Below are 27893 nucleotides of genomic sequence, written 5' to 3' on the forward strand. Positions count from 1 at the left end.
CTGTTGAGGGCACTAACTCAACCTGACGATCTCTCCACCATGGCATCAGCTCTTTTTTTTTTTCAGAAGCTGATTTCGTGTCAACATTCCTGTGATCCGGAGCCGTCTCGACACACATGTGGATCGTAGAGTAAATCAGGACAAAACGACATTTCTAATGTCCTCAATCCTCCTCAAACTCTGAAAAGTTCTCTACAAAACGAGCTTGGGTGCTCAATACGTATCATGAGATTATTCGAAAGACGCCAGCGTCGAGTCATTTTTGTGACCACAAAATAATTCAAGTTCTGTTTACATTCACTTCTAACTCAATATTCATTCCCTCTTCTTCCTTGGAATAATTGCAAATCCAATATACCGAGTCTAGCGACACGCTGGCGTATCCTAGACATCATGTTTTACATCGGCTTKTTYAATTTTTTTAAGACACAGAAAGTGCAGGGCGCTTTGGCTTTGATATGTCTCATTACCTTTCCATTTTTGGTGCCATTGTCATCGATACTGTCTCTGAATAAATACAGACATCATCCGACCAAGGACTTTCAGTGTGGTGGTATGACAAGTTGCAATTGTTTCTTATGTTTGTTGCTGGCTAGTGAACTAATTTTGTGCTGCAACAGTAAATGCATTGCCAGGGCAAGAGATATGTCCGCAGGGCATGTGCTGTTCTCGATATGGGTATGGTATTGTCCTGAGCTTTTTTAAAGTATGGCGATCACTGATATATCTAGATTTTGCGGTACAACAAAAGAATATTGCGGTCTTGGATGCCAGAGTAACTGTATCAAAGCAGCAGAAACGAAAATGTATGCTTATTTCCCGAGGCATGGACAAGATATTGATATGATTGATACTGAGCAATCTATAGTGCCTCACCCTGTCCCGGGTCTATGACTCGATCTATCGCATACTACGAAAGCTGGGCAAGCCATCGCGTCTGCAATAAATACATGCCATCTGACATCGATCCAACACCTTATACCCATATCAATTTTGCCTTTGCACTTATCGATAAAGATGGAAAAGTCATGCTATCTCTCCAAAATGACACCATCCTGTTTGATCAGTTGAAAGATGTTCGCGACAAGAGCCTGGGTAGTAACATCGAGTTATGGATCGCAGTGGGTGGATATGCGGTAGGATCAGCGCCGTTCGCCAAACTAGCTGCCACGCAGCAAGGTCGCAAGACATTTATTGACTCGGCATGTACTTTCATGGATAAATACGGTTTTAAGGGCATGGATCTCGACTGGGAGTATCCTGCTGCTACGGATACGGGCGGCACGACAGCAGATACCAAAAACATGGTATCACTGGTAAAGGAGTATCGCGAGCAGTGTAAGAACAAAGGCCTGAGTGTGACATTACCTGGAGGAACATGTAGGTGTCATTCAGCATTGAAGAGAACTTCTTTTACTGCAAGATATCGATCTAACAAATTGTAGTCTACATGAAAGGTTTCGMCCTCAAAGGTCTSGAGCCATATGTCGACTGGTTGAACGTCATGGCATACGATCTTCATGGAAGTTGGGAGAAACCTACAATCGCAGAACCCCATACAAATCTCTCTGATATTCAACAGTCACTACAGCTTGTCTGGAACGCAGGAGTCAGTCCTGGGAAAGTCATACTCGGGCTCGCAGACTATGGCAAGACCTATACACTATCCAGTGGTTCATGCACAACTCCTGGCTGCGCTGCTACTGGCCCCGGGCTAGCAGGACCGTGTTCCAACGAAGCAGGAAGCTTGCATAATGCGGAAATTAACGCAATATTAAAAAATCATACAGACATAAAGCCCCAACTTGATAAGAAAGCAGCGGTCAAATTTTTTTCCTGGGACAAGACACAATGGTTAGTTGAAATCATGGCGGATAATACACTTACTTGCATGATAGACGCTGACATGGACTATTTTTAGGGTTTCATATGACGATAAAGAGACCCGGCAGCTCAAAAAGCAATATGCTGCAGATAAATGTCTGGCAGGGACTCTAGATTGGGCTGTAGATATGAACGGTATTTCGTCAAAAGACACGAAGGACGATCTGTAGAAGTTGATATCGCCATTCGCGAGAAATATTCTCGGTGTTCTTATCACACCTCTTCAATGTAAATCATAATACTTATTTCATTTTTTCCAATATTGCAATGACCATCAAAGCCCCTACTTGCGCAAACTTTGTAGACTGTCAGTGTACTTGATTACTCCAACGAGTTCTACCTGCTACCCTGACTTGAATTGATAGTGAGCTGTCATCTACGAGCAGTCATCGTATCGAAATATGAGACGGAATCTCGTTTATATGTTCTATCAGAGAATGAGAGTTTCTAGAGGAATTCGATTTACCTGTCTATAGTACAGATGCGTAACATAGTACCATACATACTTACCGGCATGGACCGCAAAAGCTGGCCGGCCCCACATGACTTTGGTGGGTCGGACCCAATTAGTTGTCGACCATGGATCGAATGATGTATCAAAGATGAACTTAATCGAAGCTTATTCAAACACTCACTTCAAGGACAGAGTAGTGAATCACAAATTCTCTTGTATTCGCAATATCAAGCATTTAGCGAGGTTATTTACTCACAGAGGCACGGCCAACTCTGTGCTGTAGGTTTTTTGAGCATTGGAGATTTCAATACCTGACGCAGAATCAATCGAGCCTGCTTGCTGGCTCTTTCATTCATTGATCTGTCGCTCAGCTGAGGCACCACAATATGGATGACAACCTACATGAATTAAGTTTGCTCATACAGACTCATCCAATTATCGACAATCATGCGCACAACCTCCTCACCGCTGAAAACGCACTCGAATACGAGAAATATCCGCTAGAGTCAATAACCTCGGAAGCTGCAGGTGAAGCCCTCAAGCAGGTACCCCATACCCTGTCCCACCGTCTTGCTGTCAAGCAGCTTGCGACGCTATTTGATTGTGAGCCAACCTGGGAGGCAATCAAAGATGCGCGTCAAAAGTGGATTACAGCAGACTATGAGGGATTAGTGCGGAAATGTCTCGAGGGGACATACTCGCTGTTGTTGGATGATTTGTTGACAGACCATGACATTGAAAACTACAAATGGCACAATCAATTCATTGATTCACCGTCAGGCACGAGAAGAATCGTTCGTATCGAGGCCGTTGCGTCGCAAATTCTACGTGATCTGTGGGGTCCAAATTTCGTAGTCGAAGGCTCTCAAGGCAGAGGAATTACGACGTTCATGCATGAGTTCCGAAACCGCATTCAGAAAGATTGCTTGGACCCCGTGGTATCCGGGTTTAAGTCAGTTATTTGCTATCGAACAGGACTAAATGTCAAGACAGACGATAATAGTCCATTTTCCGATTTTGATGATATGCTTCAAAATATAATTACGACTGAGCCTTCGCTTCGCATTGCCGAAAAGCAAATAAATGACTTGCTAGTGAGGATGGCATTAGAAACCATTCGAGACACGGCATTGCTACATGAATTGAAGCCCAAGCCTATACAGTTCCATACTGGCCTGGGAGATAATGACATTGACTTGGTGCTTGCAAACCCGGCCTATCTCCAACCACTAATCGAAAGATATCATGATGTTGATTTTATCCTTCTTCACTCATCATATCCTTATACTAGAGAAGCAGGATATCTCGCTTCCGTCTATCCGAATGTTTACCTTGATCTTGGTGAGGTTTACTCCATGGTTAGCAAAGACGCAGAGATTGCTATCTTACGGCAAGCCATGGAATTGACGCCTACAAGCCGTTTGCTGTGGAGTACAGATGGACATTTCCACCCGGAGACGTACTGGTTATCGAACAAGCAATTTAGGGATACGCTTGAGACTGTGAGGTTTCCTGTCCTTTCATTCGAGCATGGGATTTTTGCTGACTATGATTTCTCAGGTCCTGCTTATTCATGTCAAAAAAGGCGTACTGACTGTTGCAGAAGCCAAAGAAGCGGTAGCTGCCATACTCTTCAATAACTCGAACAAACTATACGATCTCAAGTTAACTCCACCAAAAACCGCAACCGGACAAGGCAAGTCCAAGTCAAATGATCTATTGCTTACCACATATTCAAAAGATTTGGCTGCATTAGCTGCCAAGAATCCAAGCATGATAGTCTGGATGCAATGGGTAGATTACACGGCCACAATCCGCGTGCGCATGTTTCCGATCCGCGAATTCCAAAAGATTGTTAAAGGACAGCGTCGAATAGGTATCACACTGGCAGTCCTACACATGCTACAAGACGATACGCTTGCTCCAGGTGGCATCGCCACCGGCCAATTTTATATGAGACCTGACCTTTCTTCCTTACGCAAGAATGTCGCACTCAAGTCTAATAGTGCCACTGTGATGACATTTTGGGAAGATGATAAAGGCGAACAATTAGAAGGCTGTCCGCGCACGACACTGCAACGAATCGTCACCGCATTGAACCCAATCCAAGTGACGCTTGGATTCGAGATTGAAGTTGTGATACTTCGACGCCATTTGGATGGCGGATGGGTTCCTCTTACAACAAACCACTCCTGGTCGAACGTGACAAGTGATATTCGTCAAAATGCTCTTGAACTTCTCGAAGAGATAGTAGCAACTCTGGCTAGTATAGAAATCCACATTGAGCAGTTCCATGCGGAATCTGCTCCTGGACAATTTGAGTTTGTTCTTCCACCTGCTCCGCCTCTGGAAGCTATCGATACTCTTCTCAAAGCGCGACAGACAATCCAGAATGTAGCTGAGTTGCACGGTTACCGCGCCACTCTTTACCCACGCCCATATCCCTTCGCAGCAGGTACGGCATCACATGCACATTTCTCAATCTCACCGACCACAGAAGAGGAGTCCTTTCTAGCCGGCATCCTCACCCATTTTTCAGCCATAACCGCCTTCTCCTTGGCGCAAGCAGTGAGTTATAAGCGCGTTGCATCCGGTATCTGGGCAGGCAGTGAATGGGTGACCTGGGGCACACAAAACCGCGAAGCGCCAATCCGTAAGATCAGGTCAGGTCACTGGGAATTGAAGCATATTGACGGGCTGGCGAATATGTATCTTGCCATGGCTGCGCTACTTGCGGCTGGTTATTTGGGGATTGCGCATTCATTAACCCTGACGCACGAAGATTGCCCGGTTGATGCGTCGATATTGTCCGCTACTGAGAGACAACGGCTCGGTATTAAGGAGCAAATTCCGAAAACTTTGGAGGCCAGTCTCGCAGCGCTGGAGGAGAATGATGATATGTGCGCTATATTGGGTTCAGGGTTTGTGAAAAAGTATATTGCGGTGAAGCGAGCAGAGGCAGAGAAGCTGGCGTCTATGGAGGATAATGAGAGGAGGACGTGGCTAATAGAGCGATATTGAATTGCTTCGGTCTTTTGATACGTAGGCTGCAATTGGTATAGTGAATACAACATCCAAGGTTGTTCATACTTCGTGGTATTATTATCAATATCTCGAAATCTATAAACAGATCAATCCCAATTCCTTCGTATAATAGGCCTGGCAGGATCCCATGGGCCAATCACGACATTCTTGTATTTTTGCAAGCTGATAAGCCACCAACTACACGAGCCCATCGCCAGTGCCGTGAGAATCGTACTAAGAATCGCACCGACAATCGCAGCAGCCCAGCCGCCGCGCAGTGCAGTACCGACGCCCGCACCGGCTGCAAGGACAAGAGCAAACGTTAAAAGAACATGACCCGTCCATGAGACGTGACGCAACTGTCTGCGAAAGACGGGAAATAAGCCGAATACTTCTATTGAGAATAGAGTCAGACTGAATACGTGTGTAGTTGATGGAAGACGCGATGCCAACACTGTTGATGCCATTAAGGCGGCATTAGTCGATAGTGATGCAGGGAACTTTGTAGCGTCAGCCTGTCCTTCGCCGCTACCATAGTCGAAGGAGAAGATGTTTATGATCATGAGCCAACAGCTAAGTGCCCAAATGGAGTCGCTGGCGGTAGACTTCGTAAGTGATTTTAGAATGGGACTAAGCCCGAGCAACGCGCAGTATATCAGTAGTGCCGATTTGATAGTCGCGAGGCGCTGTCCGTTGCGCCGAGATAACAATGACTTATTGTCGTCGTAGGAATAAAAGGATGGCTGCCCCAAGATCGAAGAAGAGCCTGGTGTCATCGACTGAAATGACGCAACACTCATGCCAGTGCTCCTGCGCCGCAAATGAACTTCCGAGCCTGAACGAGGGAGATCTAAGCCCAGACCATGCACGTTGCCTCCTACATGATCATTCGTCTGAGGGCCCGCCGCGGGTGTCTGGGAGGCCGTAGAACTCGCACTCGATCCATCATCGACCTCACCAGAATCCGCAAACTGTGCGGCCTTTACTTCCTCATTCTTCTCCTTCCACACCCAAGTGTCCCAAAGCACCCATCCCAGTAATGTGCCTATACTTCCGCTGCCCACGACCGATACGGGGCTAATCCTGCTTTGAAAGATTCCGACAAAACAGCATACAAATATCACCACGGAGCAAACGTGTTGAACAATAACCGTAGAATCGGCGACTAGGGGCCAGAAGTCATATGGCCGGAGGCGTGGGTTTCGCTGTAGATGATCAAGGAAGGTCTCGACATCTGTGTAGTTGTCCGGATCTGTACGTAATCAGCATTTTTCTGCCATATAAATCGCACTGAAATATCGTACATGACTGGCGAACCCATAATAACTTCTTCCAAACACCTTTGCGCTTCTTCCGTCGCCCATCTCGGAACTTGCGGATGTCATTCTTTCTAGGCTCGGTGCCAGGCACCGCAGGCGGTGGTCTGAGAGCAGCGACAGATGCGGATGTCGCTACAATTCCATCAATCGGTCGTAGATGAGATGAGCTATCTTGCCACAAGCGCGTTTGGGGGTGGGCGTAGGCATGCTCCGGAGCGAGGCGTGTCGGATCTGGGGGGACACGCTGTGGAAGCGGCGGCTTTAGTCCTCCAGCCCTGTTTGGGTGAGTTTCGACGGGGACTGGAGGAGGCACAGGAGGTGGAGATTGAGGTTGAGGCGCCATCGGGCCCCATGCGATGTTATGAGCCGAACATGACAGATGATTTCGAGCGAAATGAGGTTGACGGTGATCTGCGTTTTGCGGTCGATTAGGGATTGGTCAACTGCTATTGGCTGTTGGGCTAGAAGTCATGTGATTTCTGATGAATACGCGGCTGGGTTTGGCGGCTGATAATCAATGCGGAGTAAACATCAGACAGTCTCACTTACAATTTTCATCGCATCTCTTTGTTTACCTCACTTACGCATTAATGAAATGGACTCATGTAGGCTTTGAGCTTTCTGTCCCTTGACGGAATAATGCGCGGCACGGCCAGCATCTGTCTGGCAAATCGGTCTTGTTTTAAACTTTGAGACCGCATTTTTGATAGATCATAATAATACGCACTCTACACACAAAGATTAATGGCCGACGAAGGGATTTCCGGGAACGTGAGGTAAGCAGAAGTAATGCCAAGCCGAGACTATGCGGAGAATAAGTTCTCTCCCACGATCCTGTATCCTCTTTACCTACTGCACCTTCACTGAGACACTGAGCATTTGTACGGCTCATAGAAAGTTGCAACTAACATGTTGACCAGATCGACCAGCTTGCTGAGGCAAGCTCCTCAAGATGATGTCGTGAAGCCAGAGAAGTCTACTCCAGTTATACAACATACTGGGAAGTTGGTTCTGGCACCGGCGCATCAACTTCCAGCACATCTCATCAAGCTGCTGGAAGAATGGCACCAAGATCATCCAAATGAGCGACCATTAGCTGCATTTGAGAAGAGAAGATCAACGGAGGAAGACAAGGTATATAGTATGCTCTCCCGGGATCGCAAACAGTACCCATTGGTGGAAGAAATTACCATCACCAAGCCCATGTACTACTCGGTATACTATCTCCCTATTGAGGATGGCACGCAAGTGGGTATTCTCGTTAAGCCCTTGAGTTGGGGAAGTCGGATATGCTTTATGAAGAAATGGCTCGGCGGCAACAGCTTTCGACCAGATCCTATCGCTGTTCGGTTGATGCAGCTTCAAGGATCTTTTGGAGAATTTCCCGATGATGCCATGTGGCAAAGAGCAACTGAGAAGAAACTACCGAATGAACTGAAGAGTGAGGAAGAAGGGCAGGCAACTCGACCTAGCGTACCGAGGAAAAGGCCACGCGAAGAAAGAGAGTCTACAAGCAGTTCGGGTGGTGATATTTATCCTGAGGTTATTAAACCTTCGACGCGCCAACAGCAGCCTCGGGCCCGATCAGGACACGCTCGACATTCGGATGGCGCGCTCAGAGACATCGGCAGTGATGAAGAAGTCGAAGCAACGCCTGTAGGATTATCAAATGGAGGACTACCCATCATATCGCGCTCAGCAACTGTGAGTAGGTTTACAAACGCACAATCTCATATTTCGAGAAACGCCACATCTCGAACTTCCCTACCGCACACTCTACATGGGGGAGCCGCACTCCTCACTTCACCATTATTCGTCAACGCGCCAAGCGCTACGACTAGCGATTCAGGCGTCGATCTCCCGATAGCGGCGAATACACATCTAAACTCTTCCGGACCGGCACTCATCACATTCAAACTACGAATTCCGCGAACAAGAATGGAACGCCACATCCGTATTGAAGACAGCAACGAGCACATAGCAGAAGATCTATTCAAAGAAGCCACTCAATATTTTCGCCGTCACGATAGAATGATCGGTACACAGATCTTGGAATGCGTCGTCGAAGGCGAGCCGGATTGTCGATGCATTTACAACGCGAAGGAATTGCGCTATTTCATCGAAGAGCTTCGCGAGCGCCGAGGACTCGTCAAAGTGACTGTGACGCAAAGCTTGTGAGAGTATACCAAAAGAAACGTATCCGTTATCAATCGTTATTTATGTATTGTTATTTGAGCGATTTTGTTTCTCGGGGTTTCGACTGGGTTAGAACACATGGTTGGGTAGTGGGATATGTAACAGGTTCTTCATACATCTCTTTTATTTTTTGTACTCAACGATACCTTGAATTTGATGATTTAATTTTTAGGTCTGAATGTACCTAGGTACAGCTTTCTTGTAGATGAAATCGTATCATATAATTCATATCATTTCTTGGCCCGAAAACCAGAGCGTCATCATTTTATGTTTCTTCTATACGTCTATGCAATAAATATACAACGAAACAGAAAAGCATAATGGCCGCCATTCAGAAACCTCCAAGTCTAATCGCTCTTCTAAGGGAGATTGGTGCGTGTACTGGATGTAAATGCTAAATGCATGATAACACAACTTCCAGAATTTCGGTAGATCTTAGGAAAGAAAGTGAATCGTGAAAATATCTCGGACGTCAGGCGGATAGTGCGGCAATGGCTTTTCATTCGCCAGTTATTTGAGTTCAAAACTTCGATATCATTGTTGTTCTTCCTGTTCGGCCGATTGAGAATGATTGATCTCCTGCACGAGATTTTCACGGAATTGCTTAGTCGCTGATGCCTCGTCGATGCTGTTTCGACGCCCCCAATTCTGGGGCTGCAGTTTCAAGAACGCGCCGACTGCGCCGAGATACCCCTCGTGTCGTAAAAAGTAAGCCTGCTTCTCGCCTTTAGACCAAAACTTGATAGCATAAGATAGTGTGTTCATAGTTTGAAGGTGACCGCGAATAAAGGAACCGCCAAAGTAGATGTGTTTCAGCTGGTGCTTTTCAGATTGCAAATACGCAATTTGACCAATATTGTTACTAAAATCCATGTTAGCATCGATATAATAACAGGAAATACGAAAGAAAAACTCACCTGATTGCAAATAAGAGACTTCGACTCATATCGGCATGGCTAAACTGTACCGGCGGCGTATCCTCTGGGTCTTCGCCAAGATCGGAGCCGTCCTCAGCTCGCTGCTCAGCACTTCGTTTCAACTTCAACACTTTGCCAAACGTGCTGGCGATTGCCGTACTTTTCAGCCCAATCTTGTTATAATCCATTCCATAGATATCGCCTACCAACATATCGACACCACTGTTGTCACCCCGGTCGGCCATTGCCAGCATATCGTCGAAGGTAGTAGCACCAGTTAAAAGTGCCATTAAGCCCCAGAAAGTTCCACCGCCAAGGTGCGTACCTCCTACACGTTGGAATTCTTTGGGACCAGACACTTTGATCATCGAAACTCCTGATCCAATATTGACAAGGAGATATGGATAAACGCTCCCGTTGGGTTCGGCGAATTTCATGGGCTCGGTTTCACTGTAGCTAAAAACTTCGTTGGGTATCTCGGTAATGAAAAAATTGAGGCCTAAGATACCAACACTTGTTAGTCTGGATTAAAGGAGGAGCCGGGATTATAATCTGGTCCCTACCTGTTATTAAGCAGTCCATCTCATCCTCTCGTAGAATGTCCACCTTCAACGTCTCCTTCAGTTTGTCATAGTACTTGTAAGCGCCTCCTCCAGTTGCAACAACAGACAACTCGCCCGGCGCAGAGCCATTGAGTCTTTCATGGTCCTCCTTTAGCTGTTTTATGAATTCGATGCATCGGTCTATCCGTTCTGTCTCGAATTTGATGAAATTTAACCGACCGCCCTCTGATTGTGATGAGATTTCTCTGGTGAAGTAAACTAATTTTGCCAATGAGCCTCCAATCTATGTAAAGAAAGATCTTGTTAGCGAACGATTTATGAGAGGAAGTGCTTGCCGGCAATTGTAACTCATCGAGCACAAAGCTAGAAGAAATTGCGGGGAAACGCGGCAGCAGGAGCTGCATGCGACGACTTACATCAACTGCTACATGACTCACAACACTTGTATGGTGAGGTAGTCGAATATCTTTGCGTTCATATACTATTCCGTCTTCTTCTGCTGGACTTTCTGGGGTCGGAGGTTGATCGTCCACAATATAAGCGCCTTGAACGTTGATTTTCACAGCTCCTGGATTGATGATAGCGTCTTCCAGACTAGGGCGGGAGGGGTCGGTTTCGGCGGAATGGTTGTAAGTAGGCGACATAGTGCGATCGTTGACGTGGCAGCGACAGCGACAGCTTCAAGCTGTTCGCTTCGCAGGTATGGACTTGGGTAATCAATGGGAAGTAAAGAAGGCTGAGGATTGATTCATGATTGGGAATGATGTGTTTGCCAGGCTGATCTTGATAAAGCTGGTCGTGCCCAGGCTTACGGCGTAGATCTCCTTCTGACTAACGACGTAGTATTGATTTTTCAAATCCGTTACCGAGTCTCTGGTCGCTTGAGCACTGGTCGTTTCTCAATAAATAATTCTCTCCATTCGGCCCGAGGGAGATATGCCTTGTAAGAGTCTGACTTATCAAAGATATGTCAGCGACCCTGTGACTCGGTGAAAAAGTTTGGATCCATGCGTAGTAATCCGGGCAAGCGGGTGCTCCGCATTTGTATTTACGTACCTCAACGCTTTCTCCGATGGTGTATGCCCCTCCGTAGTAGACCAGGCACCAGTCATAAATAATGTCGGAAGGAGTTACTACTTTGGAACCCACAGCAGGTAATTCAGACTGCTGTCAAAGCTATTATCGACGTTTGGTGCGGATTAAAAAGTGATCCGCACGGTAAACACAAATGCCGATGAATTTTTTGGAACCGAGGTGTCGGGACAACCCTTCAAGCGTTTTGTGCGAAGGGTTCATCTCAATGCCACTCATACTTTGAGTTCATGAGATATTGCTATAAGCCGGTGAAAACATGCGCACACCAAACATGACATTGTGTTGGATTATCGACAATTCTCGAGGAATGGCGCATGCAAGATACCAAGCGTCATGCAAATCAACATGAAAAGCCCTGCGATGCTCAACAGGGCGACAATATCTGCCTTCAATGATTCATGAACAGTCTTTGAGTGCTTCGCGTTGAAGGGTGAATAGCAAAGGCTTTTAAGGGTGTCTTGCGAGAGTGCGGGATGCCCTGGAGGAAGCTACATACTTCCTAATCAGGCAGGAGCACACATGGGCCGCTCTTTCCTCTCTTCGACAACGAGTGATAGAGCAGCCATGTCCGCAACCTTGAGCGCCGCTATCTCAATTTTCTACGCAATATCTCCGTCTTCTCAATTCCTGTCCGTCCATGCAATATTTACACTAGAGTCAATGTGTCTTTAGCGATAGGAGTCCATCATGCGACTTCCGATTATTCACATAACTTTCTTGCTCAGCTATGCTGATGCTCTCACCCCCCCTCGATTTATACTACCAAATCATGTTGTCCAGCCTATGTCTGACGGACCGCAGCCGAACGATGCCGAACACATGGCCAATCATCAACATCCTCCGTCGGCTGAAGACGCAAAGCAAGCCTTCCCGCAGTCATTTAACAGTCCTTTCCAAGTAGTCGGCCAATCTGGCGTCCCAGCGATGGCTGCTGCTCTGATGCCGAACGGGAACGTCATATTTGTGGACAAGGTCGAGAACTACACACAGCTTGTACTGGACAACGGCCAGTATGCGTACTCGGCTGAGTACAATCTCACTACGAACACAGCACAAGGTTTATCTTTGAACACCAATCCTTTCTGCTCCGGTGGTGCCTTTCTCGCCGACGGCCGACTTGTGTCGGTAGGCGGCAACGGGCCTTTGTCGGAGATTGATCCAACTGTTGGTGATGGATTTCAAGGAATACGGTATCTTGAGCGTGGAGTCCATCATGAGGATTGGTATGAACCTGGTCACTTACTATCAACCCCTCGTTGGTATGCTAGTGTTCAAATTTTGCAAGACAAGAGACTGTTCGTTGCCTCCGGCAGCCTCAATGGAATGGATCCGATGCAAAGCGAGAACAACAACCCGACATTCGAAATCTTGGATGCAGATGGTATGCCCGGCAATGAAAGTACAATCCTACCAATACTGTCAAGAAACCAACCGTATTATATGTATCCTTTTTTGCATCTTTTGAAGAACGGACAACTTTTCATATTTGTTGCACGTTCTGCGGAGATATACGATCCTGATGGCCAGGGGACTGTCCTCCAGCTGCCAAACCTGCCGGGCACATACAGAACTTACCCGAACACAGGTGGAAGTGTCCTTCTACCACTTTCCAAGGAGAACGAATGGGAGCCGGAAATTGTCATTTGTGGCGGCGGATCGTATGCGGATATCGCGAGCCCTGCGGACCGAACCTGTGGGCGTATTAAACCACTGTCAGAATCCCCTGAATGGCACATGGAAGAGATGCCAGAGCCAAGGGTTATGGTAGAAGGTGTCCTTCTGCCCGACGGAAAAGTACTCTGGTTGAACGGTGCTAGGCGGGGTGCACAGGGGTTTGGCACAGCTCAAGAACCATGTTTTGGTGCGCTCATCTACGATCCCGAACAGCCTAGCGGAAACAGGTGGAGTCATGAAGGAACTTCCAATATTCCCCGTCTATACCATTCTGTGGCACTTCTGCTTCTAGATGGAACCATTATGATCGCTGGCTCGAACCCAGTGGAACAACCTCTACTGGAACCAGACTACAGTAGCCCAGAGACTTCGTATGCGACTGAATTTCGAGTCGAGGTCTACACGCCGCCTTACTTATCAGGGGTAAATGCATCGAGAAGACCTCACGATATCAGACTCTCGCAAACGAACCTTACTTCTGCTGACGACGAACCTTTCAACATTACTTTTACAAGTAACACAAATTCGACAGACCTGAAAATTGCTCTCTATCACGGCGGTTTCATCACACATTCGTTACATATGGGCCAGCGTCTCCTTTTCCTGGATCATAAAGGCTTTACTCCAGGTGTTGAAGAACAAATTGTCAATGTCTATATGCCACCATCATCGAGTATTACGCCTGCTGGTCCTTATGTTATATACGTTATCCTGGATGGAGTGCCTGGACTAGGGCAGTTTGTTGTTGTGAGCTGAGTGAGAGAAAAGCATTGTTAATCTTATGTTAGCCTGTTAGTCAATTCAATCATTCATTCATTCTTTCTTTCCGCCTGTCAGATAAATTTTGACCGGGCACAGCCGTCCTTTCACATGACACGTCTTTGTTGACATCATCTGCTCGTTTGTTTGTACGTCGAAACACGCCCAGTGAACGCCCTGCACACTTTCCCGTTTGGTCTGTTTGCTCCTGCCTCCTCGTATTATTTATTTATTCCCCTCCCCTATCATCCTCTCTCACTTTTTCTCTCTTCTTCCTTCCTCCCACCTTCCAAGGTTGCATCTTATCCTCTTTCTATTTTCCATCTTCATCTTCCATCTCACATACACCTCCTCTTGCTACGACCTCTCATCCCCTCATCAGCTCCCTTCCACCAGCCATGGATTCCTTTGGCACTGAAGACATGGCAGCTGCCTTGCCTGAGGTTGTAGAAGCTACAGAAGCCACAGAGGTCATCAGCCGCCTCGATCAGGAAGCCGCAACTCTCGCTCGCGATAAGGGCTGGACAGAGCCCGAAAAATACGACTACTCGCGATATGCTGGTCCCACTGACGATCCAGCTGACCGTCCCTCTTTCGATGCAACCCCTTGGGCCTCTGATGCTCGCAAGTATGAGTGGAAAGAGGAGTACGGTGAGGTCGGGCCTGAAGACGAAGAGCTCGAGAAGATTCTCTATCGTCATGACCTGATCAACCGTGCTGGTGTGAAATTCGACAAGTAAGTTTTCCACAGCTGCGCTACAAAATACTTTTTACCACCCTACTAAATTCTCTCTACAGTCTTAGCAGCATCAAGGTGGTTGTAGAAGCTGTTGAAAAACTTTCTCCGATCGCCCGCTTTGCTGATGCTGGTTTGCATCCCATCATGGAGAAAAATGTGAGGTTGTGTGGCTACACAATTCCAACTCCCATCCAAGCATATGGTATCCCCGCCATCCTCGAGGGACACGACTTGCTGGCTGTCGCACAAACTGGTATATCTCTCTCGTCTGAAACATTGTTGAGCTAGCACTGATGTACATCGGCAGGCTCTGGCAAGACTGCAGCATACTTGATCCCAATTCTATCGAAATTGATGGGAAAAGCCAAGAAGCTAGCCGCTCCTCGCCCTTATGTCACGGAAGGCTTTGATCCCAAGGTTCAGGGAGTTCGTGCCGAACCATTGCTTTTGGTCATCGTGCCTACTCGCGAGCTGGCTTGCCAGATCTTTGATGAGGCACGTCGTCTTTGCTATCGCTCAATGCTTCGCCCTTGTGTCGCCTATGGTGGTGGGCCCGTCTCCCACCAACGCATGGAGCTACAGAAGGGATGTGATATCCTCATTGGCACTCCAGGACGTCTCATTGACTTCATGGGCCAATCTCACATCCTTTCATTGAAACGCGTTCGGTGTGTCACATCTCATTCGATCCTACGAAGTACTTATTTGACCTTTAATCAATTAGTTACACCGTCATTGACGAAGCCGACGAGCTCCTCAGCACAGACTGGGAGACAGAATTTGCTCAGCTCCTGACAGGTGGAGGTATGCGGTAACTCACATCTCCCTGTAAGATGCACTAACTGACATTGATGACAGACTCTAACGAGGATGCTGATCACCGCTACATGATGTTCTCGGCTACTTTCAACAAGACGTGCCGTCAAGTTGCCAAAAAGTACTTGGAACATGGATATGTGCGTGTCCGTGTTGGTCGTCTCGGGAGCAGTCATGCGAACATCGAACAGCGGGTAAGTATCATAGAGCGGGAAATCACAAACATATAGGTACATAGACTAAAAGCCAACAATCTAGGTGGTCTATGCAGATGACTCGGCCAAGCAGCAGTGTCTTTACGACCTGCTTCTTTCTATGCCTCCCGCTCGCACTCTCATCTTCGTCAATACCAAAGCGCAGGCGGACCGGCTCGACGACTTCCTGTACAATCGAGGACTTCCTAGCACGTCTATTCACTCCGATCGTACTCAGCGTGAGCGTGAGGATGCTATGTAAGTCACCGTAACGGCTTCTTACCTTTGCAGTATGGAAATATTAATATGAAAACATGTTAGGTCGGCGTTCCGTACAGGAAAGACCCCCATCCTCATCGCGACCGGCGTCTCCTCTCGCGGCTTGGACATCAAAAATGTCATGCATGTGATCAACTACGACCTCCCTAGCTCGGATCAAGGGGGCATTGATGAATATATCCACCGTATCGGTATGTTGCTCATGGTAATAAAATGCCCACTTTAATACTGACGCGTGCTCTTTCAAGGTCGTACCGCACGTATTGGCAACGAGGGTATCGCTACGTCTCTCTACAACCACGAGAAGAACACCGACATTGCGTCAGACCTCGTGAAAGTCCTGCTGGAGAACAAACAGGCGATTCCCGACTTCCTCGAAGAGTTGAAACCCGAGGGTGAGCTTGTCTTCGACGATGACAACAGCGAAGAGGACGAGGAAAACCAGGAAGCCACCGTCGATGCCGACCCTCGTTCCACCGAGCCTGCTGTGGCCGAAGAGTTCGCTGAGCCAGTCGCTGCGTCTGATGAGTTCTCTGCACCAAAGCAGGAGACTACCGTCGAGGCACCTGCTGCCGCTGATGATGATTTTTCCTGGTAAATGTCTCTTGGACGGTCTTCAAGTGATTAAGCAGTTCTGCTCGTTTACAAATGAAACCAGATATCAAGGTAATTTGAATCGAATCCCAAGTGGTCTTTTGAGCGGAGGTTGCGTCTTGTCTTCCCTGTTCATTTTTGAATCGATATGAAATGACAACGAAAAGGCCAAAAAAATTTGAAAAAGAGCAACAAAAGCACAGGGGGAAAAAAAGGTTATTTGTCTAGGAGGAAATTGTTTGGGATTCAAAAGCAGTGAGAATGGAGGTTCATGTTTGATGGGCCAAAACAGGAAGGAAGTAGTTAGGTAGTCACAGCCCTAGTACTTGCCTTCAAAACAAATTTGGTGATAGTCACTTCTTTCTTCTCCCTCTAGTTTACTTCCCGTAAATTACTCTGCAATCATCGGGACATCGTACATTGACCAGCAGTCCATGCTTATCTTCTGTTGCTCAAGATGGAGCTCCTTACTGTGCTAGTATACTATATCCTCTTTATCATGATCTCGTCGACCCACGCGATGATGCCGCTCCGAAAACACCCTCGTGAATTCGTCATTGATAACTTCTGTAGAAGCTCCGTCAACAATCTCGGTGCATGGCACGGCCCTGGCGAAAACCTCCCAATCGAGTACGACCAAGACGACGACGATGACTGTTCCGTACGACTATCCCCTTCCAATCCCGACCACAACTATCATACCCAGTTCTCCTACTCCTGTTTCGACCTCTCCAAATATCGGAAGATGTTTCTTCACATCAAGTATTCGGGCAGCGATGCTTTTACCATTTCGCTGTACCAACATAACGGTGCTTGTAACCCATGGCGTGCTCCGTTTCCAGGAACATTTGACAGTGTCGAAGCATCTCGCTACGTGACTGACGATGAAGGTGATATCTACATTCCACTGTCCCATTTCTATATCGACCTCAAGCGAGCATCGTCAGTTGCATTTCACGGCTTTTATACGAGTCAGGAGACGATCCTACACAAAGTCGAGATCGTCAAGCATCTGCCCGACGATGTTGATGTGCCTAGGAAGTTGCCAACAGGGACAATGGTACTGAACTGTAAGAGACCAAATTCTTTTGCATTTGGTATCGATGATGGCGACCCAGCACTGGCGCAGGAGGTTATGGAGATACTTGACGAAGAGCGTATCAAGGTCACTTTCTTTGTTGTTGGGCAGGGATTGCGAGATCCATTTACCAACTTTACAAACTTGTACTCTGAGATGCTTGAAAAAGGTCATCAGGTTGCATTGCATTCTGACACGCATCCAAAGTAAGCCTCTTTCCTTGTTTCAGTGAGACCTAATCTAACGTTGGGCTTACAGGATGGAAGGTTTGCAAACAATAGATGAGATTGACGATGAAATTACTGGAGGACAACATGCCCTCAAGGATAATCTTGGAGTCAAATGTGAGTTTTGAATTCTCTGATCAGTGTTTACGTGAGTTGGACAACCGACCAACTGCGATCAAAGCTCGATACTTCCGCCCTCCTTACGGCACCGTCGGAGCCCGAATGAGACAAAGACTGGCCGCTCATATCGACAATCCATACATTGTGAATTGGAGCGTGGACGTCGAGGACTGGCTTTGGGCGAATACGGATGAGCCTTGGAGGCAACTGAGAGCATTCCATCGCGACGTCGAGCGAGGAGGTGATCTAGTGGTGATGCATTATCTCACCTGGAGTACGGTCAAATACTTTCGAGACTTTATAGATATTGCTAGACGGAAGGGCAAGCGGATTATGAGGATTGATCAGTGTATGATGGACCCTGATGCTCCCAAGCTGTCGAGCTTGAAGTCGTGGCAAGATGATGGTGAAGAGTCGAAGATGCTGCGAACGCAACGTCCTAGTCAAAACGAAGTTGAAGAAGTCAAATCGATAGATGAGACGGGGGAATAATTTGCATACAAGGATTGGACGGGATAGCTCTATCAACATTATTGTTATATATTCATATGAGTAGATAGACACAGAATCAAGAGCCTGGTCTATCTCTTATCGTCGACATAAATCGGAGATCTTATCAGATGTGGCCCCTCACCCCGCAACACCACAACTTTAAATGTTGACATCGCCAACTTCACCCAACACTTCAACACTCATTGACTATACACACAATATGTCTTCCTCCACAACCCCATCCGATGGTAATGCCTCCGACCCCTCAACCTATCCACGCCAAATCCATCTCCCCTCCGAGAACATCTACCTCGAACTAACCCACGCCCCACTCAACACCACCCTCATCCTTTCCCAAATCTCCTCCCCTGCCGCTGGCGCCAACATCCTCTTCCTCGGCACAACCCGTGACACATTCGACAACCGACCTGTCTCCCAACTCAGCTATTCCGCCTACGCACCCCTCGCTCTAAAGACACTAACCACAATCGCGCGCGACACATTCCAGCGTTTCGAAGGGATAAAAGGGGTTAGTATTTCGCATCGATTGGGGGTTGTGCCGGTTACCGAAGCGAGTATTGCGATTGCAATTAGTTCGGCGCATAGGGGACCGGGTTGGAGGGCGGCGGAGGACGTGTTGGAGAGGTGTAAGGAACGGTTGGAGGTGTGGAAGAGAGAGGAGTTTGTGGGTGAGAAGCCGGAGGAAGGGGAATGGAGGGCTAATAGGGATAGGGATGCTAGTGGGAGGATAGTTGAGGAAAAGGCTACTGAGGAAACGTGATGGATTTGTGAAAGTTTTTTTGAAGGAGAATTAAGCATGGGGTTTGGAGTTTGGGGTTGTTGCATTGGTGGTACGTCTTCCACACTTTGTGATGGAGGAAATGAGATGCTGACTAGTTGTAAGACTATATACCAGTCGAGGAGAATTTAGCTCTCACATTTTGCACGGACGAAAGTCTGCTCATGCACAATTGAAACAAAACGGTGAGATGAGTGATTGTTTGGATCCATCGCTAGCTAATCGGCCATTTCCAATACATACATATCAAGACATAATAATACAATCTATCCTTCAAAAAGTCTCCCTTTTCAAGTGCAATGGTCTAAACATCCAACTTCTTCCCCTCCCTCTTCCAATCCTGCACATGCTCCAGAATCAACCTCGTCGCACTCTCCGGCGTATCCTGCCTACCCACGCACTCCACAAAATCGCCCTCCGGATCCATCAAATAGAAATAAATACTATGATCCACCAAATAATCCTCTCCGGGCTTCACATTCTCTGGCGTACTGAAATATACCCGATACGCTTTGCAGACTTGTTTCACCTGCTGGTATGTGCCTGTCAAACCAATAATTTCAGGGTGGAATTCAGCTAGATATTTCCGCAGAACTTCGGGGGTGTCGCGGGCAGGGTCGCAAGTGATGAAAACGGGACGCATGACTTCGGCGCCGTTGGAGGCTTCCTTTACTTTGTCGATTATGGAGGCCATTTTGTCGAGTTCGTCGGGGCAGATGTCGGGGCAGTGCGTGAATCCGAAGTAAACCTTCCCATCATGTCAGCACGCCGTCTTCAACTGCACAAAAAATAGAGAGGGGAAACGTACGAAGCTATACTTTCCCTTCAAATCCTCCGCCGTAAACTCCTTCCCATCCAGATCCTTGAGCACAAACGGGCCCCCAACCTTGGGTCTTCCGACTCCCTTACTCATTTCCGTAATTCTCTTACGTTCCAGACGCGCCTTTTCGACTCGGAAGTAGATGATCATACCAGCGCCAGTCAGAACGAATAGTAAGGCCGCTTTCCATGAGAATGGACCCGTGCGTTGGCGAGATTTCATCTGTTGGACTGTCTTCGCTGTTCGGGCGGGTGTTGTGGAGAAGGATCTTGTCGTTGAGGATGTGAATCCATAGTGGAATTGCTGTCTCTGGTTCTGTCGTTGACAGCGGAATGCGAGTTGTGATATCGATGAGCGTGAGAGGGAGCACGTTGGGGATGAGGAGAGTTTTGGTGCGGCGAGCGCATAGAGGCGGCCGGTCCTGCCCATTGATTGGGTCAGAGATGTGAGTGCGGAAGCCATTAGGAGGCTCTTTTGGCTATGTATACGATCGTCGCTAGATCTTTATGAGAATGACAATTGATGTAAAAAGATGTCTCGTCGAAAATGATGCGGAGATGTCATGAAATGCCGCGCCCTGTGGAGCCGCTTCCGAGAGGTTACTTCCTATCTGGGTTAGTAAGCGTCGCCATTAGTAAGCGTCTCATTCGGAAATTCGTTGTATGGACGATAGAAAGGAGATGGCTGTGTATACTGGAAGAATTAACTAATGTCTTTACTTCTGAGCAAATGTGGCTTTGAGATTGAAGAAGGTCCGCGAAACAAGCCTAACGCCGTTTCAAGATTGTGTGTATGGGGGCGCGGGATATATATACATCGAAAAAAAAATCCGTTATTTTTTTTAGCCTACGTACCAGACATTGAAAACATCGGCAGAAATTGAGTGCATTGAGGGTCAATTGTTTTAATGCTCAATGCTCACATGATCTTTCAATAGATGTTATATAAAAAATTATTATTGCAAGTAGAACTATACCATAGCTTCAATGCAGACGTAGAAGGTGGATGGAGGAAACATGGAGGTATCTAGGTAAGATGCATGGAMAAGCCGATGGATGATACATGCACAACAAAATCAAAATCATCAGTTGCCAGTCAGACGATAATCTACATGTAATTTAAGATGAGAAGAGAAGATTATTAACTTTTCCATTCCTTACTAAAAACTAAAACCAAGTCTCAGATAATAAGAAGAGAGAAGAAAAAGGCGCCTACCATGCTGTGCAGCAATGCAATCAAAGAAAAATTACTTTATAAAGCACTGGCGACTGAGAAAAAAAGGAGCAGTAGAATATTGTATGGACGACAAATAAAGATAAAAAGAGAAGAGAAAAAAAGTTTGCTATGAGACATTTGAAAAACTCCATATCATATCCAACGAAAAGAAGAAAAAAAAACAAGATGCAAGGTTTATTCATGATGCTTGTATGAGGTTGTCGAAAGTATAAACAGTCAGAGAGCAGAGTTCTAGGGTTTAAGTTCAATGGTTAGAGAGAGAGAGAGAGAGAGAGAGAGAGAGTCTCTGGGTGCAAGTCAACCGTGGTTTTCTACCGGACAGGTCAATGCAAACCCCGACTTGCCTGGCTGGCACGACTGGGACTGGTTCGGCTTCGCTCATCTTCTTCCTCTAATACGTCACTGAGACGCGTCGGATGGCGGTGTCGAGGAGTTATAGAGTCCCAMCCGCCCCAGCCAGAGCCGCTGTAGTCGACGTTGCCCTGGCCGTAGCCGTGAACGGAAGACGCGGCTGATGTGCCGGGAGGATAGGAAGCTGGGTCATACGGCTCTTCTTCGTCGTCGTCGTATCCCTCGCTGCCTGCGTATCCGTGCTGAGGATCGTGGCGGTAGTCGGGGTGTGTCACGGTGCCATAGTCTTCTTCGAGTTCGCTGCCCTCGGTGCTGGCGACATAGGACCGAGCATCGGGTTCGGGTTCGTTGTGAAGGGCTTGGCCGCCATGTTGATAAAATCGACCGGAGGGATCGGTATAAGCGCCGGTGGTGATGGGAGGCTGAGAGGTGGGTGTACCACCGACGACAGTAGAAGATGATGTTGGTGGGCGTGCAGTCGGATAGCCCTGACCTGGTCGCTGAGTTGTTTCAACGAAGGGGTCCGTCTCAGTTAGCGATGGCTCTTCGTTGTATGGGTCTTGTTCGTGGGAATCATGCTGTCCACCCATGCTAGAGGCAGTAGGTCCGCCGGGATACGGTCCCTCGCGGGTCGATGGTCGATTGGCGCTGCTGTTCTGTCGACTGGGCATACCAGCAATCATGGGCAGCACTTGGACACCTCCTACTACAGTAGGCTCGCCGTTACGCAGAGAAGCTGTTCGATCTCGTTCTTCCTGCTCTCTGCGACCGAGTTCTTCCCAAGCCCTTCTCGCCTCTTCCTTAGAAATTTGTAGTTCACGGCGCATCTCTTTGACCAACTCTTCCGCTCTCTTGCGGTCTGCGTCGGTCTTTTGGCGCAGCTCAACGACGTCATCACGCTCGAGTTTGAGTGCTGCCACTTGTCTTTCGAGATCAGCCTGAACTTCTCGAGCTTTCTCCTGTTCTGAGCGAGTATCAAAGAACCATCGTTGGAAGCGTCGTTCGGACGATGCTCTGAGACGCTGTAGTTCTACCACTGCGTGGAATAAGTTTGCACCTGCAGCGGATAAATCATTGATTTGTCGAGCCATCTGCTGGTTGAGGGGATCTTGGCTGAGCTCATTGTTGTTTTGCTCCAACTTGCGAATCCAATAACCAGTCAACCCTTCCCAATGGGAGGACAACGTTTCCCATCGCTCGAATGCATGTGGAAAGGTGGTCCTCTTCAATTGATCTTGAGCTTGTGATTGACTTGGATTCTGCGGAGCTTGGGGCTCGCTAGGAACGGGCTGAGGAGCAGCTTGAGAAGGCAGAGGTTGCCTGACTTGTGGTTGCGGTTGAGATGGAGCCTGTTGGTAAGTGGTTGGTGCAGCCACGGCTGGAGCAGGTTGTTGAGATGTGGCTGGCGGKGCTCTAATTTGTGGTGTTCGTTGGGGAGCAGGTCGAGTAGCCTCCGCTCTTCTAGTAGCAGCAGCTGACGGTGGTGGGTAGGTTGTAGACTGCTCTGGATAAGTAGCCGGATCGACTGCTACGGGTTGGCGTACATTTGGCTGTCGTCGCTGAGCAGGTACTTCCCCCGCGACAGGGCCAGCAGCGGCAGCATACTGCTGCTGTACTTGATGCTTAATTTGCTCTTGTTCTTTGCGTTCACGATCTTGTGCTTCCCGTTCTGCTTGCCTTTTGGCTTCTCTATCTCGCCGGTCCCTCATAATATCCGTGGGCGTCCGTACACCTGCAGGAACTTGCGAGTGTACTGGTGGTCTAGCTTGAACTGGACGTGATCCTCCATTTTGAGCACGAGTTTGAGGCCCCGTTCCCGGCCCTGCTGGATTTGTTAACTCCGACATGGGAGCGTTCAATTCCTCTAGCACTGGAGTGAATGGGAAGGGCTTCCGAATGGCCTCTTCCAGCACCCAACGGATTGCAGATGCGGTGCGTGGAGAGACTCTAGTGGACCGTGACGGCCAGTAGGATTCGTCGAGTTGACTGACCGAGTCACCTGCGGTTGAAGCGCCAGCTTCTGTCTCTGCTTCAGAAAGCGCCGGGGCAATATCAGCAGAAGTGACACCAGCTACACGTGAACGACGGCCAATCGGTTGGTTGACCGTTTGTTGGGCGTAACTTTGGTCGCGCTGAGGACGGAAATTTGCATCAACTGAAGCGACGCGGCGGTGGGCTGTTGATGTTGGTCGATTGTTTCCTCCCAAAGGCGAGACTCGACGCAGTGGGCGGTGATCGCTCGCAGCGCTTGCGGGTCGAGGTGGAGGAAGTTGAGGGAATTGTTGAAAAGTCGAAGAAAAGGTAGACTCAAGAGCGGGCTGCTGCTGTTGGCGCTGCCGCGGAGGATTCGTTATCGTATACGGGTCGTAAATATCGTGGGTATCGTCAAGCTGTCCCTGATGGGCGGAAGACACTGCGGAAGTAGTCGAAGTGAGGTAGTGAGGTAACAGTGAGGACAATGCGATGAAATGAGAAGATTAGATTATCCAAAATTGGCGATAATCAATCGTGAGCGTTGAAAGGTTAAAGACAAATGTGATGGCGATTGCGATGTCGGAATCGCACAGCCTCTTCGACGGGATAGATTATCTCTGGAATGTGCGGAGAATTACACAAGGTATTAGAGAACGAGGATAATCAAAGTCTGGAAACCGATTTCAAGAATGGAAGAGAATCGAGGCCCCGGAGGTCAACCAAGAAAACAATTCTGAGCTGGGAAGTTGTCGCGCGCATTTAGTGTGGCTGGTCGAATAGGATGATGCTATAAATTCGGATGGCTGGGGAGAGCTGGGCGGGAGCTCTGGCGACGACTATCAGCATTTAACAGTGGAGTCACCTGTCATTGAGTCGGGACAGGCGACTCAATTGCTTTGTCTGAGCGACAATTGCACATTTAGAATGGCAATGGCAAATATCATCGTGGAGGTGTGGCCTGGTGACTTGGAGGGAGGGTGCGCGGTGTGGTGATGTCGAAAGGGCGATGGCTGCGGGAGTCACGGGGATAGGGCAGGAACCCAGCCTAATAGCCTTGCCGCCCCGTTGTTTGTCCCCGTCGCTCGACTCTTGATTGTATAAAATGTCAAGTCTTAGATACCGCCGCTGATCTTCTCTGAGTTGGTGATTTTGCCACAGTTATGGTGTGAGTTTCTATCTTTGTTGAGTTTATCTTGATGTGTTGTCAACGGCTTAGTTGTCAATCTCGATGCTCAGCCACAACTGTGGCGTTAGAAAATATCAACGATGCTCAGCGACGATATCTTGAAGTTGAAGGCAGATTATATCGAAGCAATGCGGGCTTTATTACTGCCTACACCGACAGTTGGCAGGATCTACTAATCTTACAAGTCATCACAGCGTTGTGCAATTTCATACACTACTTCTTGAATAGGGAATTGGAAGACATCTCGACAAGCCTCACTAGGGCACAATCCCACGTCCGCTGAACTCCATGACGAAACTGAGTCTGACAGTCAGATACGGGCATATAGAAAAGACTAACATATGCTACGTAGTTTTTCCTTTATTGCTTAGGCAGCAAGGCAGCAAGTGTCTATCTCGCTAAATGATGACGGCGCGTCCACGCTCAAGTAATCTAGGGTGATGCGCTGGCAGTTCTAGGTTAGTGCCTCAAATCCAGTCCATATCCGGCGCACAGCATACTTCAACACTGATGAGATTTGCCATCATCCATAGTTCCGAGAATGAAAAGAGCGCGCAGCAGTGGCATACATATACCTAGGGAAGATTAATCAGGCCAATCAGTGCGTCGGAAACGGAAATATACTTATATAGTTCGTCAATAGCTGTGCATTCTTTTAAGCAGCCCTTACTAAATACCCGATTTGTCAGTCGATAGGCAGCCCAAGTTTCTAGTAAGTGTGAAAGTGGGCTCACTCATATCTGATAATTGACAATCCAATGTCCAACTCGCCTACTTGACTAAATGTCAAACAACAGCCGAAATCCTTTCGTGGTACACTAGAGCAATCATTCCTTCAACCCTCGCAGCACAATAACTTCAAAAAAAGGACATATAATCTTGTTGCTGGGCAGCGACCCGTTCATAGATGAGACGGGAAGCCGTTCTATGAATCAAAAGCAAGGGAAGCCCTTTGATCTCGATTGTCAGTCTAGATGGCGCTTCTGTTGCGCAGGAGAAAGGGGACGACTGTTTGTTTATACTGTAAAAGCTCCTTGACGATTGCTCACAACACAGCTGCAGTGGAAGCATAAGGTACCCGCTGTCGGAAAATTAAGTTGCCCAGAATCAGACACGTACATATCTAGACGGCTATAGACGACTGATTCAAGCGCCAAAAGTAAAATCTCTGTCTTGAAAGGTCTCTGATTTGTTGTGATCTGAGGTATCTCCACCGGAGACGGTCTCAGCCTTGCCGCCCTTGCGTGCTGTGGTAATTTGGCTCTCAATAAATAGTCAGATAATGTCTAGAAATTGGCCCGTACGCACAGCGGGGAAGCAGAAAAGACTGTTAGGTGCATCTAAGCATGAGCTTAATGCGCCTCGAGAGTCTGTTATAGGAAGCTCTGTGAAGTATCGTCGCTTCGATAGAGTAGTAGAGCGACCTGTATACTATGTAATGCTGTGGGACTTATTCTCACAGACTGTTCTAAATTCGAACGATAGTCGCGTTTACAACCACTGAAAGCTCTGCTCTTCTCTTCTTGCGAGTCTCGACCACGAGATAGTAGACTTATCAGAGGCATACAGGGTAGAAGTGTGGAAAAAGGTGCAGTCGAAGAGTCGAAGAGTCGAAAATCAAAGAGAGTGGCTCGTGCGGACACTTGCACAAGTTGGGCAAGAGAGCGGGGCGGGTCGGCGCCTTCCCCATTGAGAGTGGGCATCGGATCCAGATTGCGCCTCCCCGCGGACGACATGTCAGATCTCTGCATCCCTTCCTCAGACAATTGAACAAAAAGACACGATCCAGACTACTGCTCACCAGCCGCCTCCGGACTACTGGAACGCCCTCGATTCGCTTTACGCTAGGTACACCGACGATGAACTGAGCCGATACACTAGCAGAGTCCTGTCTCTAGATCGCGGATCTATCCAGACGGCCGGGGCTATCAGACATACGCTACGCTTCTGTTCGGGCTCTCGGACTTGGAGAATGAATATATCAACATTGGAAATATCTCGGGATCGCGCGTCCGACCTATCGGCGTCTGAACTTGAGGTGATGTCGATAGTGTTGTGAAGAGTCACTTTTCCCTGGATGAAATTTCGCCTCTGAATGTATCTGAAACCACCAAATCGACACTCTCAAAGGCTTCATCAAATCCGCAGCTCCGAAAAGTCTGTTATGCAAGTTCACGCTTTCTTATGACGTGATATACAATCACATACCGTATGTAGCAACTGGCTGTTGACAGACATCCACAGCTCTGGAATGCGGGGATCACACCCTAATGCATAGCAACGAGCTTAACTTGGGAAAATTTATGAAGCTCGCCTCGATGCTACGCTGATGAAACGACAATGTTCAGCACAGCTCCCAACAGTTTGGTCCCATTCCTTGCTGACGACATAAAATGTATCTTGCAGCCACAGCTACAAAAATAGTCGCCTCGCAGTGTCCCATCACGGAGATCCGGAAAGAAAGTCTAATCGGCTTGGCAGAAGACCTAGCGTCCTGAGGAGTCTTCAATTGGACTACGTATTCTTAGTCAGACACTCGGCAGCTCTTTGATGGCCTGAAATGACCCAGTCGAGAGTTGCTCTTAAAGCTAATGCGCTGGAAGACTGAGGACATGCTCTTCCGGGATGTGAAAGCGGAACCACTATTGCCTACATCTGATAGAAGACTCAGTCATTATTTCAAACGCGCTTCCTTAGTCGCGTTTCTAGCGGAGCTCATTGACTACGGTCTTAATCAAGCAAGATGCCGTAAAGATTGAGGCATGGAATGTCTGCTATCGTGCGTAGCACGGATTCCAAATCATCATCGGCTCATGGCAATACTATTTTGTACTGCATCTTTGTGTGTAATGAGGCCCAGTTCAAGGCTTCCAGTCCGAAAAAAGCTCCCACGCTGTGCTGTACCGCGAACTCGCTTTGTGCAGTCCGAAAGAGAAGTTTGCTGGACCTGCGTCACCCAATGTTGCCGAATCGGGACCCGATGTCTCCCTTGCTAATGGGCCAGCGCTTGGCGAAGATCAGTTCCATCGAATCTGTAAGAAGGCGAATCCACCTTACCGGAACCCCATCCCTGCGCAGATATATGCAAGGCTTGATAGGCCAC

At 47.9% G+C, this 27893-nt stretch overlaps 10 protein-coding genes across 10 annotated transcripts; 7 read left to right on the forward strand and 3 right to left on the reverse strand.

The window, feature by feature from the left end:
* Nucleotides 1-890: 890 nt before the first annotated feature.
* Nucleotides 891-2054, forward strand: BHQ10_008930 (uncharacterized protein; the record flags this gene model as incomplete). Its single annotated transcript, XM_040881790.1, has 3 exons — nucleotides 891-1380; nucleotides 1446-1854; nucleotides 1922-2054. 3 exons carry the CDS (start codon nucleotides 891-893, stop codon nucleotides 2052-2054), a joined length of 1032 nt encoding a protein of 343 aa, XP_040737432.1.
* Nucleotides 2055-2724: 670 nt separating this feature from the next.
* BHQ10_008931 (uncharacterized protein) lies at nucleotides 2725-5359 on the forward strand (the record flags this gene model as incomplete). The annotated part of the gene is made up of 3 exons (XM_040881791.1): nucleotides 2725-3290; nucleotides 3342-3840; nucleotides 3899-5359. 3 exons carry the CDS (start codon nucleotides 2725-2727, stop codon nucleotides 5357-5359), a joined length of 2526 nt encoding a protein of 841 aa, XP_040737433.1.
* Nucleotides 5360-5469: 110 nt separating this feature from the next.
* BHQ10_008932 (uncharacterized protein) lies at nucleotides 5470-7024 on the reverse strand (the record flags this gene model as incomplete). Its single annotated transcript, XM_040881792.1, has 2 exons — nucleotides 5470-6614; nucleotides 6667-7024. 2 exons carry the CDS (start codon nucleotides 7022-7024, stop codon nucleotides 5470-5472), a joined length of 1503 nt encoding a protein of 500 aa, XP_040737434.1.
* Nucleotides 7025-7425: 401 nt separating this feature from the next.
* On the forward strand, nucleotides 7426-8859 carry BHQ10_008933 (uncharacterized protein; the record flags this gene model as incomplete). The annotated part of the gene is made up of 2 exons (XM_040881793.1): nucleotides 7426-7457; nucleotides 7602-8859. 2 exons carry the CDS (start codon nucleotides 7426-7428, stop codon nucleotides 8857-8859), a joined length of 1290 nt encoding a protein of 429 aa, XP_040737435.1.
* A 552-nt stretch (nucleotides 8860-9411) lies between these two features.
* On the reverse strand, nucleotides 9412-11001 carry BHQ10_008934 (uncharacterized protein; the record flags this gene model as incomplete). Its single annotated transcript, XM_040881794.1, has 4 exons — nucleotides 9412-9739; nucleotides 9795-10293; nucleotides 10358-10640; nucleotides 10795-11001. The coding sequence occupies 4 exons, from the start codon at nucleotides 10999-11001 to the stop codon at nucleotides 9412-9414; spliced, it is 1317 nt and encodes a 438-aa protein (XP_040737436.1).
* A 1234-nt stretch (nucleotides 11002-12235) lies between these two features.
* BHQ10_008935 (uncharacterized protein) lies at nucleotides 12236-13882 on the forward strand (the record flags this gene model as incomplete). Its single annotated transcript, XM_040881795.1, has 1 exon — nucleotides 12236-13882. The coding sequence occupies one exon, from the start codon at nucleotides 12236-12238 to the stop codon at nucleotides 13880-13882; it is 1647 nt and encodes a 548-aa protein (XP_040737437.1).
* Nucleotides 13883-14283: 401 nt separating this feature from the next.
* Nucleotides 14284-16511, forward strand: BHQ10_008936 (uncharacterized protein; the record flags this gene model as incomplete). The annotated part of the gene is made up of 8 exons (XM_040881796.1): nucleotides 14284-14621; nucleotides 14684-14877; nucleotides 14932-15292; nucleotides 15349-15428; nucleotides 15483-15634; nucleotides 15699-15892; nucleotides 15956-16104; nucleotides 16162-16511. 8 exons carry the CDS (start codon nucleotides 14284-14286, stop codon nucleotides 16509-16511), a joined length of 1818 nt encoding a protein of 605 aa, XP_040737438.1.
* A 453-nt stretch (nucleotides 16512-16964) lies between these two features.
* Nucleotides 16965-18424, forward strand: BHQ10_008937 (uncharacterized protein; the record flags this gene model as incomplete). The annotated part of the gene is made up of 3 exons (XM_040881797.1): nucleotides 16965-17791; nucleotides 17844-17929; nucleotides 17994-18424. The coding sequence occupies 3 exons, from the start codon at nucleotides 16965-16967 to the stop codon at nucleotides 18422-18424; spliced, it is 1344 nt and encodes a 447-aa protein (XP_040737439.1).
* A 220-nt stretch (nucleotides 18425-18644) lies between these two features.
* BHQ10_008938 (uncharacterized protein) lies at nucleotides 18645-19205 on the forward strand (the record flags this gene model as incomplete). Its single annotated transcript, XM_040881798.1, has 1 exon — nucleotides 18645-19205. One exon carries the CDS (start codon nucleotides 18645-18647, stop codon nucleotides 19203-19205), a length of 561 nt encoding a protein of 186 aa, XP_040737440.1.
* A 322-nt stretch (nucleotides 19206-19527) lies between these two features.
* On the reverse strand, nucleotides 19528-26541 carry BHQ10_008939 (uncharacterized protein; the record flags this gene model as incomplete). Its single annotated transcript, XM_040881799.1, has 5 exons — nucleotides 19528-19971; nucleotides 20032-20131; nucleotides 20196-20521; nucleotides 21678-24043; nucleotides 26358-26541. 5 exons carry the CDS (start codon nucleotides 26539-26541, stop codon nucleotides 19528-19530), a joined length of 3420 nt encoding a protein of 1139 aa, XP_040737441.1.
* Nucleotides 26542-27893: the final 1352 nt, after the last annotated feature.

The sequence above is a fragment of the Talaromyces amestolkiae genome (assembly GCF_001896365.1).
Source record: "Talaromyces amestolkiae strain CIB chromosome Unknown scaffold21.1, whole genome shotgun sequence".
Lineage (NCBI taxonomy): Eukaryota > Fungi > Ascomycota > Eurotiomycetes > Eurotiales > Trichocomaceae > Talaromyces > Talaromyces amestolkiae.